Source organism: Sphaerodactylus townsendi, linkage group LG10 (assembly GCF_021028975.2).
Source record: "Sphaerodactylus townsendi isolate TG3544 linkage group LG10, MPM_Stown_v2.3, whole genome shotgun sequence".
NCBI lineage: Eukaryota > Metazoa > Chordata > Lepidosauria > Squamata > Sphaerodactylidae > Sphaerodactylus > Sphaerodactylus townsendi.
Genome location: NC_059434.1, coordinates 31381367 through 31400114, shown reverse-complemented (window position 1 = coordinate 31400114; position 18748 = coordinate 31381367). Strand labels below are relative to the sequence as shown.

At 40.1% G+C, this 18748-nt stretch overlaps 3 protein-coding genes across 7 annotated transcripts in view; 1 reads left to right on the top strand and 2 right to left on the bottom strand.

Moving 5' to 3' along the window:
- Positions 1–4111, bottom strand: part of LOC125440412 (NACHT domain- and WD repeat-containing protein 1-like) — a 57761-nt gene extending 53650 nt beyond the window's left edge. For 2 of the 4 annotated variants that reach the window (XM_048510227.1, XM_048510229.1), the window contains exons 1-4: positions 1990–2128; positions 1727–1794; positions 1241–1303; positions 551–670 (exon numbers count right to left, since the gene is read on the bottom strand). In XM_048510227.1, the coding sequence (XP_048366184.1) occupies positions 551–670; positions 1241–1303; positions 1727–1777 (234 nt within the window). In that variant the 5' untranslated portion in view covers positions 1778–1794; positions 1990–2128. Of the gene's footprint in view, positions 1–550; positions 671–1240; positions 1304–1726; positions 1795–1989; positions 2129–4012 lie in introns of those variants that run through there. The other 2 variants (XM_048510228.1, XM_048510231.1) reach the window with 2 other exon arrangements.
- Positions 4112–10331: 6220 nt separating this feature from the next.
- RWDD4 (RWD domain containing 4) lies at positions 10332–16619 on the bottom strand. The gene is made up of 8 exons (XM_048509916.1): positions 16399–16619; positions 14905–14985; positions 13873–13982; positions 13650–13794; positions 13022–13139; positions 12846–12895; positions 12673–12675; positions 10332–10759 (listed from the first exon to the last, which is right to left on the bottom strand). Exons 1-8 carry the CDS (start codon positions 16420–16422, stop codon positions 10727–10729), a joined length of 564 nt encoding a protein of 187 aa, XP_048365873.1. The 5' UTR covers positions 16423–16619; the 3' UTR covers positions 10332–10726.
- Positions 16620–16824: 205 nt separating this feature from the next.
- TRAPPC11 (trafficking protein particle complex subunit 11) overlaps positions 16825–18748 on the top strand; it is a 46221-nt gene continuing 44297 nt past the window's right edge. Inside the window, exons 1-2 of one of the 2 annotated variants that reach the window (XM_048509655.1) lie at positions 16825–16995; positions 18228–18440. In XM_048509655.1, the coding sequence (XP_048365612.1) occupies positions 18237–18440 (204 nt within the window). In that variant the 5' untranslated portion in view covers positions 16825–16995; positions 18228–18236. The other variant, XM_048509656.1, reaches the window with a different exon arrangement.

Genomic DNA, 18748 nt, shown 5'->3' with positions numbered 1-18748 from the left:
TTAGCTTAGTTTACCCTTCATACCATTACCATCTAGACAAAGTTAAAGTTCTATGGGGTGATGCTACTGTTATTTGGATGACAAAGGAAAGCTTGGAAAGTAGAATTTAGACTGTGAATATCAGTGGACAGGCATCAAAACTCCCAGCTTTCAGGAAACTTTTAGGACAGTTTATAAGCCCTCCAAAAGTTCCTTTCCTTTACCAAAGTTTTCCTTGAAAAACATTTTGCTCAAATTTAATTGCACACTTTTGCTGATAGAGTTATGTATTGCGCAAGTCTGTTCAAGTATACTTATAGTGGAATGAACACAAATTATAAAAGTAATTTATGAAGATGAGGTTTTCATATTGAGAATTCTTAATTAGGTACAAGCAGTACTTCTCTTTATGAAACAGAAAGATGATTGGTTCTCCCTAAATTACTTCTGTAAATAAGGTTCTGATGAAACAAGCTTATTAGTTAAATTGTTGCACAAAATAATGATTGGAATTATAATAAATCCACATTATATCATTATCCTCACTTCTTAATTCAAAAAAGTTACTCACTCTAGTCCATTTTGAACACATGTCTTTGCACAAATATTTCTGTGCATGTGAAATCTGTGGTGAGAAGAATAGTTCTTGGAGGTTTCTGGAGTATCTTTGACTGTTCAAGTAACTGAATGGCTACCGGTAAAATAAAAAGAAATTTGTGGTAGGAAAATTAATTCCCTCCTTTAAAACCAAAATTGTCATATTATATGATGTTATGCCATTAAAATGAACAATTTTCTTACAGTCCCAATGACTTTTTTAACACTCTGAAAGTACTCATGTTGCTCTTGTGTTGGATCCTGAATCCATTCTTTTAGCAATGAAGGCTTCTTTAGGTAGAAGCCTACTACTGCACATCTCTCCCATCCCTCGCCTGATACCACTCTGACTAGTGTCCAAATATTTCCATTTCTCCTATTTTTAAAAGAAAGGCATGAGCCCAGATTTGTACTCCATGGGCTTGTTGTCATCTTAAAGTCTTGTACTATCTACCTCAGTCATTTTCATGATTATCTACATTCTTTTGTGACCTTTCTGCGACTGGTAAATATCACCGAATGGAAGCACTGTGTCAGTGCACCTATTTTTTTCCATTTTCCCAACTAACTCAATTAACTATATAATCAACCAGCCAAATATATGGTGGTGTACCATAATGACATCATGTAGTATAATGAGCAATGTTATCATTCAAATACATACATTCGTCCTATTCTCCGGTGAAATGTTGTGAATTGGTGGTAACGTACTTGTCTCTTTATAATCCTGCAGGAAAAAAAAATATAACCTATAATCTTTGCAATACTATACTATATTTACCTGAAATCAATGAAAGAAATAATATTCTTCATTAATATAGAGCTAGAAAAAGCATAAATTAATATATATCTAAATATACAATCTTTCTTCTTTGACTTTGTTTTGTGTCTTCATTGACTTTTCATTTGGATCCAGCCAACGTTTTCACTCAGATTCACCCAGTTTCCCTCCTTATTATGGCACCTGTCACACACATGTCCATGTAGATCCCATGATCCCTAGAACAGCCTTTTTGGTAATCACTGAGGACCCCTTCCTCCCATTTTCACCAGTTCCTCATAATAAATGCATATTAAAACAATAATATGCGTACATGAACAAAATCTTAAATTCTATTTTAAAAAGTTAAAAGATTTAATGTGCACTTACTGTATGCGGAGGCTTCTGAGGCAAATTCCTTTTTGTATAAGCTGTCCACATGGTTTATGCACAGCAGTCTAATATACAAACACAGAAAATTTTGTGTTTCACTTATTCAGTGTATGAGGATGATCTGGCCTTTTCCCCAAGTTAAGCTTGCAGAATATCTTCATAAATTTTCCCCACAATTTTTTTCATAATAAGGACATGATCAGAGGTGGGTCACCAAACTCATTACAAGTTCTCAAATAATTTATCAGTAAATCACAGACCTGTCATTTACATTTTCATGAGCTTTGTTTTCTAGAAGTAGAATAGCTCTGACATGCATTCAATGATAGTCTTGAAGTATCTCAGATGCTTCCACATAACAACTCCTCTAACCAGATAATCTCTTCTTCCTTCCTCTTTCCTTTCTTCACCTTCTTTTGGCTTATAGAAGTGAAGAGTTTATTGACTCCCAGGCAACGCTAACTCATAGCAACGTCCAGTAGTAAAACCTGTTTGGATTGCCAAACAAGTTTTAGCCTCATCTGAAGAGCTGTTGACTAGAGCCTCAGTCCAAAAGCTGAAGAAACAAGTGAACAGAGAGCAGCAGGGGCGCAATGCCATTTCACTTGGGTTAATCAGGAATGGAGTCCCAAAATGTCTGTTTTCTTTTCTGTACATGAACTGGTTGCGCAGAGCACATAGCTAGAGAGATGTGCACTTTGGGCCGAATGTTAGTGGGCATATCACGGGGTGGGGGGAGGGAGTCTCTCGTTTTCCACAAAAATATGAAAACATGAGTGGGAATGTGATGTGATGCTGTGTCCCATTGTTTTTTGCTGCTGCTTGCCATGTTGAGGTTTGCGCCAGGCCCTATCCAGATCTAGAAAAAAGAGGGGCTTTGTTTTCCCCCACTGCTGCCCCAAAACAACAGCCAATCAGAATGTGGGACACCGAGGATGTTTGCGCATGTGCAGATACGCTTGCGATGTAAATACAAAAGACCCAGGCTCGTGTGAAACAAACTGGAGTATTTCTTCCCGGTCTTCACTTGATTCCTTCACAGAAACAGGCAGTCATGCGAAGGGAGAAACCGGGATAAAACAGACCCGGATTGCAAGATACCAATTGTAACCCGGTATAATTATGCTGGCCAGAAATGGCCTACTACAGTCTAAGCCCCAAAGCACAATCAGGCAACCATTTGCTACAATGAAGACCACTTAAAAACATAAGGCATAGTAACATCTCTAATAGCTATTCACCAGTAGTCTCCGGCCATGAAGCAATAGCCATTAAACACTTTTTAAAAAGGAGATTTGCTGCTTCAGTATTGTTGATAGCCTCATGACACTACGATGAGTACAAGAACAATTAGGGGCAGGTTATGGTGTGGTTATTTTTCACATCATAACTTCCAGTCCTTACAGAGTAGGCTGCTGTAAGAACTAACCGAGTGAGCAGTCTATTGTTTACAGTACCTCTTTGTAGGTGGCATAATACAATCTGGAGTGAATATGCAATATAGTTGCCCCACAATTAATTAAATGGGGATTACTACTGGAAAAGTAGGCTTTGAATTGGAGCCTGAGTCTCTGAATTGATAACATAGTTAGAACGACTACAGAGTATTATAGAGGATACACTGTTGACTGGGGAGACAGTTGAAATCTCTGCATAACTCTCTAGGTTACCCTGCACCAGTCATTATCTCTCACCCTAGCCAGTGTCACAAGATTGTTATGATAAAATGGGAAAGTGGGAACCTTCATATATCAGCAACACCCGCTCACTGGTTTACTGTCCACCTGTGGCTCCTCTGCACATTATTTCCCAGTGTGGCACCTGCCCCACTTTTCTGGAGAGTGGGAAATGCCCTTGCCTCGTGGGGCTTCTTGTTAGCAGGGGGTTTCCAGACAGAAACAGCTTCCTCCAGATGAATGGATAAGCTAATATCCTCGCTGAGCTATAAGCCTCATGCCAGGAATGGGAAGAAATTTGGCTTTTTTTGCTTATTTTAATTCTGATCGTGGCTCTCCATGAGCTGTGGAGTGAGTACCACTGCTATATATCCTTCTCTAAATCTCTTTGAGGAACAGTGAGACAGAAATGTGATTGAATTCAATTCAGGCAGCTGCACTGAAACAGATCATTTTGAAATTACTTCTCCCTACACATTTTTGTTAAATGAAAGGAACACAGCTGGAAGACAGAAGTCTCTGTTACAAAACCACATCTAGGTAAAAGTTGACATTGAATAGGAGCAGTTTGCGACCTATAAGCTGCTATGTGTTACAGATCACTTACCTTTCAAGCATTCCTTCAAGGGCTTAGTAAATCCAACTTCATGTGAAGCTGCATCAAGAAAAGAAGGGGGTGGGGGAGCAAGTCCTTTTTGTTTTTTCCTCCACAATTGGCCTATTCAGATAAATTGTCATGGTAACTCAACTTATACTCCACAGAAGGAAGAAACAAGCTTCCCCTCGCTTGGGGGAAATTGCTGAATGAAAGCACAACATTTCTTCTGTAGTTAGCTGTCATTAAAGCTTCCCACATGAGCCCATCTCCCAAAACGCAGCAACATATCAAGAAATCTTTTCCCATATGTTATTACACTGTAAAAATGGATTAATTTTATTTATGTTAGTTTTTTAAAACACAATATTTATGGGTTCGTGCAGCAATTGTTAGATTTTCGACACAATGGATTTTTCCAGTTTGGGAGAAAATGTTGTGCTTAGTCTGCTTACGTCTAAATGTGGTTAACATCTGGAGGTCAGATGTTAAAAAATAACCTTCTGTTTATGTTTCTTGTTCCATTACTGGAACATTCTATTTAAATTCCATCATAAGTTGGTCCATGGGTATTTTAACCCGTTTCCCATCTCTGTTTATGTGGATCAATATAGGAACAAAATGCCTACAAATTCTGTTTCCTAGTTTTCTGGAAATACCAAATATGAAATAGCATAATGGCAACGATCTCAAGTAGGCCTGCTTTGAATCCTATGGATCTGTGGGAATTCCAGAAGTATCCTTAGAATCACACTGTTAGTCACAGGACCAACTATATTGTGATAACCCCAGTTTTTTTATGAACAGGTATTCAGCATAAGGCTTTTGCCTATCGTACCTCTTCATCAATTAACCCTTTTAAAAAAATTTCAAAGACTTCCTGTTGTCTTCCTTAACAGCTTTAACTAATTGTTATTGGACTCCAAAGAGTCAGCATGGTATAGTGGTTAAGAGCAGGTGGACTCTAATCTGGAGAACTGGGTTTGATTCCCCACTCCTCCACATGAACAGCAAACTCTTGATCTGGCGAACCAGATTTGCTTCCACACTCCGACATTCCTGCTGGGTGACCTTGGGTTGGTTCCAGTTCTTCTGAACTCTCTCAACCCCAACTACCTCACAAGGTGCTTGTGGAGAGAAAGACGGGGTGTAAATCCAAACTCTTCTTGGTCTTGTGCTTTCATATCCACCTTAGACTACCTTCACCAATGAGAAATTTTTCCCTTTTTTACAATATGCAGAAATGATGCCATATTATTAAGTTAAATTAGAAATGGTTTTCAATTAAAGGTTTTAATCTGATACTTGTATTGTAATTTTATTACTGTTGGAAGTCACTCTGAACTGCGAAAGGGTGGAATATAAATTGAATTTACAAAACCTCCTCCCCTACTGCCTCTGCTCATTTCTTATTCTTTCCATTACTTACTTCAAGTGTCATTTTCTACAGATATTCCACTGCTTGGAAATTTTTTCCTTCATGAACCAGACTAATTTTCCATCTTTCAGTAATTTTGAATGAATGAATTACAAATCTGGTCTTAGACTTTTGGAATTGCTCTCCTTGTTCAACATATATGTCTCCCATAGTACTAGATATGATGCAACTGGTGGTGGTTTGTATTTTAATAACCATTGTATCCAACTCTGACCTCCTCAGTATTCCTTGTCATTTTACTTAAAGTTATGACAAAAGTTTTGTAGTGCATAAATAGCAGCTCAATCCAGATCCTGAGGTGGCCAGGAATGGTGCCACTGCCGTGCTGCCTCCAGACGGCACTGGGACAGCACAGAGAGGCTGCTAAAAGGGAAAAGAACCTGGCCACCTAGAAGCCCTCCGTAGGGCTTAATGGAGTTATGCCACCCTGAAGTCCTGAGCTTGGTGTCCCAGGCCCAAAAGCCCAGGTGGAAGCTGACTGGGAACACCCCAGCCTGCCATCCCCTGCACCAGTACCCAATTGGATGCCAGCCACACACCTCTCTAGGTTTTGCTGCTGCAGAGCTGAGGGGCACCCAGCTACCAGAGCCTTTGCCATCTCTGCCAGCAAGGGTATCCCTTGCGTCGGTGGAGGGGGCAGACATGTCAGTGCAGCCTGGCACCGCTTCCACAGCCCAATCGCCCCCTCCCATCTGGATTGGGCTGTAAATGTGGTATAACCCTGGTTGTAATCACAACAAAAAGCTAGGATCTCACTCCAACCCTCCTTTCCCCTAGTTCTTAATAATTGCATTACAGCTCTGAAAAGATACATTTGTTTTAATACTGGAGCTCCTACAGAAAGCAGCTGATTAAGAAATGAATTTATCCAACACCATCAAATGTTTAAGTTTACATGTAACTAAGCAAGGACAAGATTATTGCCTCTCTTGACTCTACATTGTTCAGGAGGGCATTCTTGTAGAAAGAACAAAGCTGTGGCTCACCTCAGGACTTTTGTAAGGGATAAAGTCTTTCCTATACTAGTTTTGTCTTATTGCCAGAGAAGGTGGCAGTTGTTTAGTCCTATGTCAGCCCAACTGCCTTAATTTGCCTTACTAGGAATCTTTACCATCAGATTAAAATTTTATCATATCTTGTAATCTGCTCACTGATTGCCTGATATCACCATACTTTGTAAGCCACTTTACGGATTAACTGTAAAGCAAGCTATAAGGAAAGCAATAAGATAAATATCAAGAGACACTACAATAAAATTACTATTGACACTGACCTATGCAACAGTTCAATTTCTAGGTACCCTAGCAACCTGGTAACTAGGAATTGTTGAACCTGTGCTGAGCTATACTGTTAGAAAGCTAATTTATATACAAGACCTCAGTGTAAATAAATACCAACACAGCTGGTAAATAGATATGTATTTATTTAAACCCCCTCCACATACACATAGTAAAAATAGATGGCATTAAGGCAACTTGTGCTCTGTGACCAGTTGTAGAGAATTTTCAAATACAAGACAGCACATTTATACACAATCCTCCTGTATGGCTGAGTCACTGATAGCTAGAAGAAAACTGATGACTATTCATATTTTTCCAAGGGGGAAGAGAACCAATCAGGGTGTTGAGGAAACTGAAACACTCAGGAAAGCACCTAGAATTTGGGACGGTGCCCTTGACAAGAACAAAAATAAGTATGAGTAGTATATTTTCTCAATCGAAAACGTATTTCCACAGTGTTTTATAATTTAGTATTATGCGAAAGTGATTCAAGTGTACATTTAAAGGGGAGATTTTGTAGATCAGCAAATAACATTCAGCTTCATGTGAGGATTTGCTTTTCTAAGAGGCTGGCTGGAATATGCATTGTTGTCATACAGGGTGAGTGCAGATACTGTAATTAAATGCAATTCACAAAGGCATGAGGATTCTCTCCCACATCTATCTGAGTAGTCTGGCAGCCTTGTGTTAAGCAGGGATGTAGCTTTCTAAAACCACGTCCCCTCCCCCCCCCCCACACCTGTATCCTATGTAGTTGGGGTGAGGGCATAGTCAGCCAGCCATGCTGGCATCACCTCCAAACTTCACATGGAGTTTGAGGGTGGGGCCAGCTGGCTCCCAGTCCCAATCTCCACATGGAGTTCAGAGCTGTTTGATGCTGGCAAGCTGGCAAGCTGAAGCCAGCAGCAAATGGACTGTGCAGCTCCTGAACTCCATGTGGAGACTGGGGGTGGGATGAGCCAACTGGCTTGCATTCAAACTCCATGTCGAACTTCGGAGTGGAGCCAGCCTCACTGGCATCTAACCTTGTCCCTACCCTGAACTCCACGGGGAGTGTGCGCAGTTGCAAGGGTGGGTGCAGTCCTTCAATATACTCCCCAGGAAGCGATGGCCAGGGCTCTAGTCCCCCCGTGCCCTTGCTATATTCAAAACATCTGCTAGAGAAGTTTGTAGACTGGCTTGTCAGAGATGCGATTCTGGCAGGGTTTAGGACAGGAAGATCTACTATAGACCATTGCTTAGTAATACAGCACTTCATAGATAAATATGCATCAAGGAGAGATACCTCTTTATAGACTCATGGGCAGCATATGACTCTGTCTCTAAGACAAGACTCTGGAATAAACTTCAGGCCACCTCTATCAATAAGAGACTGCTGACACTTATCCAAATCCTACATAGTAACAGCTCTTTAAAGTCAGATGCAGAGTGGCCTCCTGTCAGATCCTGTCAAAACCTAAGGAAGCGAGGCAGGATGTCTACTGGCCCCAATGCTGTTTATTCTCTATCTCAATAACCTGGTGAAGCAACTGAATAATCCCAAATTACATCCTCTCAAGATAGCAAACCGGCACATCGCTGTACTATTGTTCGCAGAAGATGCAGTTCCGCTATCTAGAACACTGGTTGGTCTGAGGAGAGCCTTAAATAAGTTGGCTCATTTTTGTAATCAGGAACAACGGGAAATTAATTCCAAAAGACCAAGATTTTGGTATTTGGGAATTGGCCCAAGACAAGAAGGTGGCAACTCCAGGAAAATGAGATCAAACAAGTTAATAGTGTTAGATACCTGGCACTAGTTTTACAGGCCTCAGGTGATGAAGCTCTACATCACAATGCCATGTGCTGGGGAAAGGTCTGCACACAGTATCATGAAATTCTACAAAACTTTAGGAGGCTCCTTTGTTCTAGCAGCCCTTAAACTTTTTAAAGCTAAATCAGGTTTATAATTAACATATGGGGCCTTTTGGGGACCCCCATTTTCTTCATTTAGACCTCTGGAGAGGGTGCAGTCCAAATTTCTTCAGTCCCTACTGCAGGTGCCTAAGAACGTTTCCATCAGGTGGATTAGGGTGGGAACACGGATATTGAAAGAAGAGGTCAAAATTCGTATAAATTCAATATGTAAGTGGCTTACTGGTTACCTCAACCCTCTAGGGCTCCTAAAGCTGCTTTTTCAAGATAGCTTTCAGTCTAGCTGGCAAAGAGCTGTGTTAAGCATGCTTCAAGCTCTTTCAGATCTGATCCTGGAACGGACAACAACACTGATAAGCAGAGAGCCCTGGATATAGAGAGACAAACAGACCTAGCAATCACTCTGGGATACCTCTCTTCCAATAACTTAAGATACCAGTTGCCCTGGCAGCATACCTATATTTCTTGGAAGGAGGAAAAGTGAAGAAAGTATTCACACTAGCAAGAAGTTACTCCCTACCCTCGTTGGTCCTGGAAGGAAGATACAAGAAAATCCTGTATGACCAGAGAACATGTGCCTGCCCACTGAAGGAAATCAATACAACTCAGCATATGTTTCTCAGATGCCCCTTTTATGACAAGATCTGTAATGAAACTGTAGGTTTTTGCTAGCTAGATTGCCTGGAAGGAGTAACAACTATGAATTGGAATACCTGCTCCTAGGTAAGGACCACTGTACTACAGGTACTGTTGCTCAGTTTTGCCTTCTTCTAGGTAAATATAGGAAAAATTGGGAGGCACTCGGATCATACAGTCCTCTGAGTTATGATTACTTAAATGTGGGGAAAGACAACCTTCTGGTCTGGCCTGAAAATCTGGCTCCTTACTACTAGGTTCCTTAGTATGCGGCTAAATTGGGGTAGGATATATATATGTAATGTATCAGTACTGATACTGTATTTTGGTTTTTATGTCAGTGAGTGTTTTAAGTCAATGGTTGTTTTATACTGGTGGTCCTGCTTTGAATAGTATGCTGGTCATCGTCCATTAAAATAAATTCATTCATTCGCACCTAGTCATAGTAAATGTCCAGTGTCCTTTTGGCACTTTTTTTTTGTTCCAGCATGTCTCTGATGCCCCTGAAAAGAGCAGGATAGATAGTCATGCGAGAGTTGCTGCTGTTGTCTTTCTATCATCTAAATCTCAAAGGTCCAGGAATCTGGTGTACACTCAAAACACTGGCAGTCCTATTCTTTTGTGATGCTCCTTGATAAAAGCAGAGATGGACTGAGTTGCTTCTGTTCTTACATTCCCCCCCACACTCCTCAGTTAATCATCTCGGCTATTTTCATGATGGAGCAATGGGAGACGTTTGGGGGGATTTCCTCCCCACCACAACAACTGAGAGTCATGATCATGCCCAAGTCATGCAAAAGGAGCACCAGCGAGGGTAATAACATGGCCTTTGTCAACAGAAACCTGTAATAGGGCAATGCAACACATTGTTAAAATATCTATTCTGGTGCGATTTCTCTAACTATAACAACTACCACATTTGTATATTTTAGTCCCAATGCTGGATGACAAAATCTGGCAGCTGCAACTGTGTTAAAGGAATCATGAAGGAATTAAATCTTCAGTTACATAAAGTAGCCAATCCCTCGTCAGAAAAACCCTAGTTAATAAAATAAAACTCATGTAAAAAAGTCTGTTTTATTTTTAACCAGGTAGAGTCCAAATGAACTATCTTCTCTTAGAAGCTAATGATCTTGCTAGCACATAACTACAAGATGTTTTCATGATCCTTTCAATATAGAATGTAACCATATGAATTAAATATTGTTCTCTTCAGAGTCATTATATTTCTAATCCAAATAGAATGACACCAGTGTCAGAGTATCTTCTTTAAAAGTGAACTGTGATGTGGAAATAGTGATGAATACCAGAATAAATGTCCTTCTGGCTGAGAACAGCTTTGCACATTTAACTTCTGGAATGAACTGTCATTTTATAAAATATTGGGAGGGAAAAGTACAGAAATTGCCTCCAGATTGCGCAGTAATAATGTTGATATTTTCCTATTTCAAAGTCTTCTTATTCATCATCCTTAGAGCCTGTTTTGCTTAGCTGTAAAAAAAAAAGACAGAAATGGTCAGTGTTGATAGTTCTTGTAGATTTCAATCCCAAATCCAGACATTCAAGTGCACTTCAGACTTACTTAAGGCACTGTGGCAATTCCATGGCCACTAGCTTGCCCCACTGCTTTCTGACTTAAGCTTACCTTTTTTCTACACTGAACCTTTATTATATTGAATAACAACAATATCTTTAAATACTTTTAGTATACTTAAGTTCGATTTAATAGTTTCAGAAAAAAGAGCGAGACCTGTATCCTGATTTTATAGATCAACATATATTGGATATCAGCATGTCCATATTAGTATTCTATGGTTGCTAAGCCATTTCTGATTCTCCACTCAGCCATTATAAACATCAGTGTATTAAGCTTTGCAATGACTGAAAAATGATAAATGATTCATCATCGTATCTTCGAGACCGCATCACCCCATATGTCCCTAGGCGGCCTCTTCGATCAGCGGAGGCCAACCTACTGGTGGTCCCTGGCCCCTCGGCAATGCGGCTGGCCTCCACGCGGGCCAGGACTTTTACAGCCCTGGCCTCCGCCTGGAACAGCTCTCCCTCCAGTTGTCCGGGTCCTCCAAGTGGACCTTGAGAGTTCCAAGCGGGGCCTGCAAGACGGAGCTGTTCCACTGCCCGGAGGGGATCCAGCCAGCTTAGTGCCCCCCATTTTGGCCTCTGACACCTAGGGCCGTAATTACATCATTGAGACTCACCATGCCCCTCCACCATGGGTGGGAGGGTTTTATTTATTATTTTTTTATCTATTGATGCTGGACTACACTGCACTTCTCTTGAACCTTTAACTTAAACTTAGATTTGGGTTTTAAATTGTAAATGTATTAGGAGTTTTACTGCTGCTTTTAAATGCTATTTAATACATTGTTTTAAATGCTGTACACCGCCCAGAGCCCCCAGGGGATGGGGCGGTATAAAAATCGAATAAAATAATAATAATAATAATAGTTGAGCCCCAGCCCCTTAGTCCTGCTTACATTATGCTATTACTCAGCTCAGTTCCATGCTGCAAAATAGGTCTGTGAGGCAGCAGCCAGCAATGGTGGCAATTGCAAAATATATCGGTATAGAATTATGTCCTGAATTAGCTCACAATACTAGCATCCCATCCAATACTAGTGTCCCATCCAAAACGTGTAGTGTTTAATAGAATTGTCCTCTTTAGTTGAGCAAGGGTTTTTTGTTGTTGTTATTCTCATATAAGATGCATAGATACAATTCAAAAATGCAGCCATCTATTTCTGGACATGTTTATATACTCAGAATACTTGTTTTTTTACAAAAGGTAGCAGTAATACAGAAAACTTTACAAATGCAGATATTTGGTATCTGTATCTGTAATGCAGATATTTGGTATAATCACTGATGAAAATGGATTTCTTTACCCTCAAACTTATAAAGTTCTCTGTTATATATGCCAAGTATGGTTACCAATGCCAATTTTTCCTTACTGTCTCTGCCCACAGGAAAGTGACTGTGTTGGCTTGTCTAATGGGACATGGTTAACAGCCCGCCAGCCTCCTCTGGATTTGGCTGTAAGTAAACAACTTTGCTTGATGTCAAACTGTGTAGATTTATGAATTCAGAGTGCAAGGCTCACAGATTTTGTTCAAAATAGCTCTAATAATCACTTACCTTAAAATTAAGTGCAAAGGATGGTAGATTGGTTGGGCGATCACTGTTGTTAATTTGTTAAGCTCAATTGGGTATTAACTTGATTTAAATCAGTAGGATTGGTTTAAAGTAAATGAGTTTTTTAACAGTATGCAAGATGCCTTAAAAACATGTCAGAGAAAAAATAGAGTGCCTAAATATCCTTGCTTGGAATTAAAAAATCTTTCAATGTTAGCACAAAAACATTTCAGAAATATTGAAATACTTACATGCTAGTTAAATACAAGAAGTGAATCCAAATGTCATTCATGTCCAACATGAATGGAGAGAGAAACATGAAGGGAGAGAGAAAAGGGAGAAAGAAAGAGAGAGAAGGATTAGATATTGCCAAAGTCATCAAATGTTGTAAGGTTCAATCATATTTAACTGCCAGTCATATTACCTTGATTACATCGACCCAATTCCATCCTCGAGGAAGTTCTCCTTTGTAATCTGTTCAAGACAAAACAGAATTCAGAAGTTGCTCATTTTCAATTTAGTCTATCTGCAAGTTATACAAGACTAAAAATATTATACACACACATATCTGAAAGAAAACCTGGTAGATATTACACAAACCTGTTTTGTCTGCTAGCTTCCGTTTTTGTGTCTTGGACAATTGTTCCTTTTTCTCTTTCTTCTTACTTGGTCGAGCTGTATCAGGTTGTCCAGTTGAGATGCAGTTGTTTAATGCGGTCTAAAGAAAGTAATTACTAGTAGGTTCATAATAGCATTTATTGGCACTTAAATGAACTTGTTTCTTTTATTCTTAATTTTCTCTTTTCTTCATATACAGCCTGGTTCAGATTTTCAATCGAACTATTTTCAGTTATATCTAGGAAAGCTTCCATTTGCTGTATGTAAAAATTTACTGGATGAACTCATTTGTGCTACTTTGATATACTTGTTGGCAACTTATGTATGTGGCTAAGTAGTATTTTAATTAATGCTCGTTTAATTTAACTAATGCTATTCACAATTCCACTATGTTCTATTCAGTAGGACTCACTCCCATGAAAGTGTTCTGAAGTGGCCAAACTATTCTGATAAATGTGCTATTTAACAGCAGGTATGCTTATTCAGAGGTTTTTGGCAATAGTATCCAATAGCTTATCAAAGGAATATGAAGTATTTCCAGTGTCCTCACTTCTCGCAATGAAATACAGCATCAGTTTGTTAACTTTTTGAAACAAAGCTATAAACTTACCACAGTACTAACAGGTTGATTTTCCATGAACAGCTCTCTGTTATCTTTGGCATATTCAAAAATTGTATAGGTCATTGAGGTTCCAAGGTTAACTTCGACTTCTTCCATTAATTTATTCAATATACTTTGTTTTATGGCTGAGGATCTAGGAAAAATCACAGAAATCCTTTACAGAGTGAGGTGAAAAACAAAAATATCATCTGTGAAATACCAGAATACTTACATGGCATTGTTAAAGAATGCATCCATAGATATGGCTGGAGCTGTCTGTGGGTATGTTTCTGGCCAAGATATTTCTATTAAGAAGGCTTTAGGATCTCCATTATCTCCTATCTGAAGATAATATTGAAAAATCATGATTGCACAGGAATTTCCATTGTTTCTTATTACCAATAAAACAAATATCGAAAGATTTTGTAACTGAAGAAATAGAGATTGTTTCTTATATCAGTCAGTAGAACTCTAATATTTCTATCATAGGGAACTTCTATCATAGGCAATATCATAGGCATTTTTAAATATCACTTAAGGGTCTATCTGGAAAATTTCACGCTCAGCCCTATGAAAACAGAAGCGGCTTGTTTTCAAAATTTTGAGAATCAAGACCTAAATTTAAACATACTTTTCATATACTCAATATTTACACAGTTTTATTATTGAAGTTCTGGTAAGGCTAATTTCTGAATCAATTAAGATATTTGATGCTGTTCTCAGATCCACAGAGACAGTTATACCTCGTCTCTGTTTTTTTCAAAAGCATGATACCTAATATCATTCCAAGCTTGCTCAAGGTCCAAATATACAAATTAATTGTACTGCGCAAAATTAGAACCAACTTCCTATTCATGTCTCAGACCAAGTTCAGAAACAAATGTCTGCTCAGGCGGCCCTTATAACCCATGTTTGCTACTAACAAGACCAGCTCACTGGCAACAGAAGCAAGCTGACTGCTAAAGAAATTGGTTAGCATCTCCTACTTACAGTTTTTTTCTTTGGACACAGTTACTGAAATAGCAGAGCCAAACTGATGTCTGCATGTCTACTCATCAGTTCACAGTTGCAATATATCTCTCAAAGTTATTATGATTTTTTCCTTCTGATACTTTGATCATTTATGATCTAATTATTATCTTCCATAAAAATATTGGAAGATACCCTTAATTAAACCACAAGTACTTCTTAGTAAAAATCAGGACATCATTCTTTAAGACAGTATGCATTATTCTTTTGTGAACAAGACTTCATGCAATCTCACCCTATATTGAAATGAAACAGGACTAAGTTCCTTAAAACATCCATCGCCTTCATAGATAGAACGTAATGCTTCTAGTTCCATCTGAAAAAAAGAACAATACAGTGATTAATATTTTCAATCTGAAAATTCATTTACTCTTTTAATAGCCAGGAAACTACAATAAAGCTAACAGAACGTCACGGATACACAGATAGTATGGTCCCTTATTTTCACATATTGTACAGCTCATATTTTGTGTCATTCATTTCAGTTTTCATATGTATCATTTTAACCTTCTTCAAGCTCATATTTATGGTGCTCAAGAAACTCCCTACAGATAAAAGAATATTACTGTATATAACCACAGGAAGTGATCAGAGAACATTAAATTATAAATAATACAAAGACTCAGTGACAGGTATTATCAATTGAGGAATGTAGTCAATGGAACTGGACTTTAAAAACCTCTGGACTGATCCATATCATTGCTTCTTTATTTCAAATATGCATTTAAGAATCCAGTTATTTAAAGAGTATCACTTTAATTCATACTAGATCTTCTTGCCAAGATATACCCATCTAAAGCTTGTCACTGATTTATACTTTTTCTCTCCATAATGTATCACAGTTGCCTTTTAAGATTTTTAAGCATGTGTTCCTGTGCTATCTCAGTGTCAAAGTTCCATTTCAGATGTAATTCACTATGTACATGGGAAATCACTATTCTAAGAGACAGAGCACAAAGTCCCTTTAAGTCCCTTTCATCATTTAGTATTGTTCTTAGTATTGCTCTTTAAGGTACATCCAAAGTAAAGAGAACAAACTATAAAAGCATCCCTCTCACTATCAGATTAGCCCCGCTTCTGGGAACGGAAAAAACAATAGAAATTATTACTCCGATTCAATCTTCTGTTCTTGCTGTGTGTGTATCAAATATATAACCTTAGAGCCATTTGCCACATAATGAAAGTAATAATATCCAGGCCACTGTCCTCACAATACACGAATCTTCCTATAGAAGACTTAGAAACCTAGTAAAATCAGCATAGTGTTTATCCTTAACTCATGCAGACACACACAGAAAACGTTTTAGTCTGGATGTTCTATACAATGTAATATTGAAAAATAAACATAAATTGTGTTTTTATCCCAGCATGTTTCACAGACTAAAACCCAATTGAAATCTATTATTGACTTTATAAATGTTAAGAATATTTCCATGTCTTTCTCTTTGCCCCTTGAAAATGTGTTTGTAACAGCCACAGGAGATGCAGAAATTCAACAGGTGAAACACATGGACCTCATGTGTGGAGTAGACTTCACCTGTTGAATTAATACCTGGTATATAGCATGTGTGACCCTTTCCTTAAAGTGACAGCCTTATCCACAGACCCACAATCTAATGCCCTAATAACTCTCTACGTCCACCCTTTTCGAAAACCTGTCCACTCCTTTGACTGTCGGAATGCCGTCCCTTTCTCTGTCGCTCGGCCTCCACGCCTCGCAGCGGCTCACCTCTTGGTCTTCGTTCGCCGTCATGGCGCGTCACCGGCACCAAACGACCCCTCCCTGTCGCCCTCCCACCGCCCTCCGAAAGGGGAACGGAATCGCCCTCCGGGACTGAGACAGACCCTCGCGCCGCCGACTCTGAGCGCAGGCGCGAAAAGTGACAGCGCCACAAGACGCGCTTGTTCCCACGTCCTATTGGCTACGGTACCCACTGCTCGTTCCACTCCTTCCTATTGGCCCTTGCTTTCTCCTCACGCCCCTCCCCCCGGACATTCCTCGGCTTTCCCAAAGCCATGTCCCGCCCCTTTGTTTCTTCACGCTTCCATTGGCGTTTTGGCTGAACGTAGCTCGGCCCTCTTCAGGTACCCCGCCTTCCAACATTCGGATTCGTCGAGAGAGCAGACTCGACACTGATTGGTCCTCCTGAGCTGACACTTCCCTTAGGCCTGCTTACTCCGGCCGGGCTCTTTTGGCTGCTGCTGTTTTTTCCCTTCGCTGCGGGTCGTTCGGCCTTTGCACGGGCTGCACCGCCGGAAGCTGAGCGACCTCCTCTCCTCGACTGAATTGCCTCCTCCGTGATTGTCGAAAGTCTTTGCAGCTCAGGTGACAGCGGAAGAGCGTCAGGGCGGAGGGAGGGTTGTCAGTCACTTTCTGCGCCCCAGATCAGGAAACGTGGTTGCTGGTGGTGTGAAGGAACTGTGGTGGGGATCGAAGCTTCAGGTGAACACGCGCTGTGGGCATCACGAGACTAGTGGCTTGGAGTCAACCTTTGGGGTAACGTGGATTACGTGGTCTTCCCCTGGCGTTGGGACCATATGTTGACAAAGTGCTGGCACCTCTAATTTTGCAGCCTCACTCTGCACTTGGGTGGCTTGATGTAGAAGTGTCATGATGACATCTGCTATCAATTGTGTTTCCAAAGAATTAGTGGGCTCACCATCATCCACAACCTTTATTAGCATTGAGCATAAAAAGTTACAGAAAATTGTACTTCCATGTAACCTCATAAGGATTGAGAGAAACTTGGCTACCCCCACGGTTGGGTGTTAGTACTGATCAGATCAAGATGGTATTGTTCCCTTGTAAACAAGTGACCCCCTTTTAACAGCGGTCCAATGCATGTTATCTAAGATTGTTTAAGATTGTTTCAGTTTACTATTTAAGATTGTTTCAGTTTACTATATATTAAACATTAACTGCTGGGAAATTATTTTTAATGTTTCAGAGTAATGTATTGTCGAAGGCTTTCATGGCCAGACTCAACTGGTTGTTGTGGGCTTTCCGGGCTGTGTGGCTGTGGTCTGGTAGATCTTGTTCCTAACGTTTCACCTGCATCTTGAATGTTGAGCCCTGCGGGGATAGGGCGGGATATAAATTGAATTACAAATACAAATCTGTGGCTGGCATCTTCAGAGGTGTATCACAGAGAGAAGTGTGGCCACAGTATGCAGCACACATTGGACACAGTGTGTAGAATACTTCTCTCTGTGATACACCCCTGAAGATGCCAGCCACAGATGCAGGTGAAACATTAGGAACAAGAAAACCCACAACAACCATTTCAGAGTAATGTTTCAAGAGAGAGCCAGTGTGGTCTAGTGGTTAAGAATGGCAGACTCTAATCTGGAGAACGAGGTTTGATTCTTCACTCCTCCACATTAAGCCTGCTAGGTGACCTTGGGTTAGTCACAGTTCTTTGGAACTCTCTCAGCACTGCCTACCTCACAAGTTGTCTGTTGTGGGCAAAGGAAGGAAAAGGAGTTTGTAAGCCACTTCAAGACTTCTTTCTAGAGAGAAATGTGGGGTTTAAATCCAAACTCTTCTTCTTGTTGCAGTATGTCAAGATGAGTCCTTCACAATGGGATTTTCCAGTGGAATTGTGTTGCCGGCCTATGGCCTTTGTAGCCCTCACTGGCTTGGATGTGGTCTACAATGCCGTTCATCGGGCAGTTTGGGATGCCTTTTGTGCAAACAGGAGAGCAGACCGAGTCCCCATTTCCTTCAAAGTGCTCCCTGGTGATCATGAATATCCTAAATGCAGAAACAAGGTATTGTTCTAAGGCCTTTAAGAAGTTCAAAGGTCATGTTCTAGTTGTAAAACACATAACATTCCAGTTGCACCCTTCTAAATCCATTAAAGAAAATAGGCTTAGAAGGGTGTGTGGCTGTACTTGGGATGGTTCTGTGAATAGAAATTATTTGCTAGGCTAGATCTAACCCACTTTTCCATTGTTGCAAAAGGGAAGTTGGGATGCCCTTTGACCCCCTGAGAAGCTATGGTCTGGGGATCGTGGGGCCTGCATGTACAGAATCGATTATGAGAAAAGGGCTAAATTAAGGAGGGGAATTGGGCGAG

Coding starts and splice junctions, on each gene's coding strand:
- RWDD4 (XM_048509916.1), bottom strand. CDS start 16,422: ATGACGGCGAACGAAGACCAAGAG. Junction 13,983..14,904: donor CTGTTTCATTTCAATATAGG/GTGAGATTGCAT, acceptor TATTATCTTCAG/ATAGGAGATAATGGAGATCC. Junction 13,140..13,649: donor ATCAACCTGTTAGTACTGTG/GTAAGTTTATAG, acceptor TACTTTCTTTAG/ACCGCATTAAACAACTGCAT.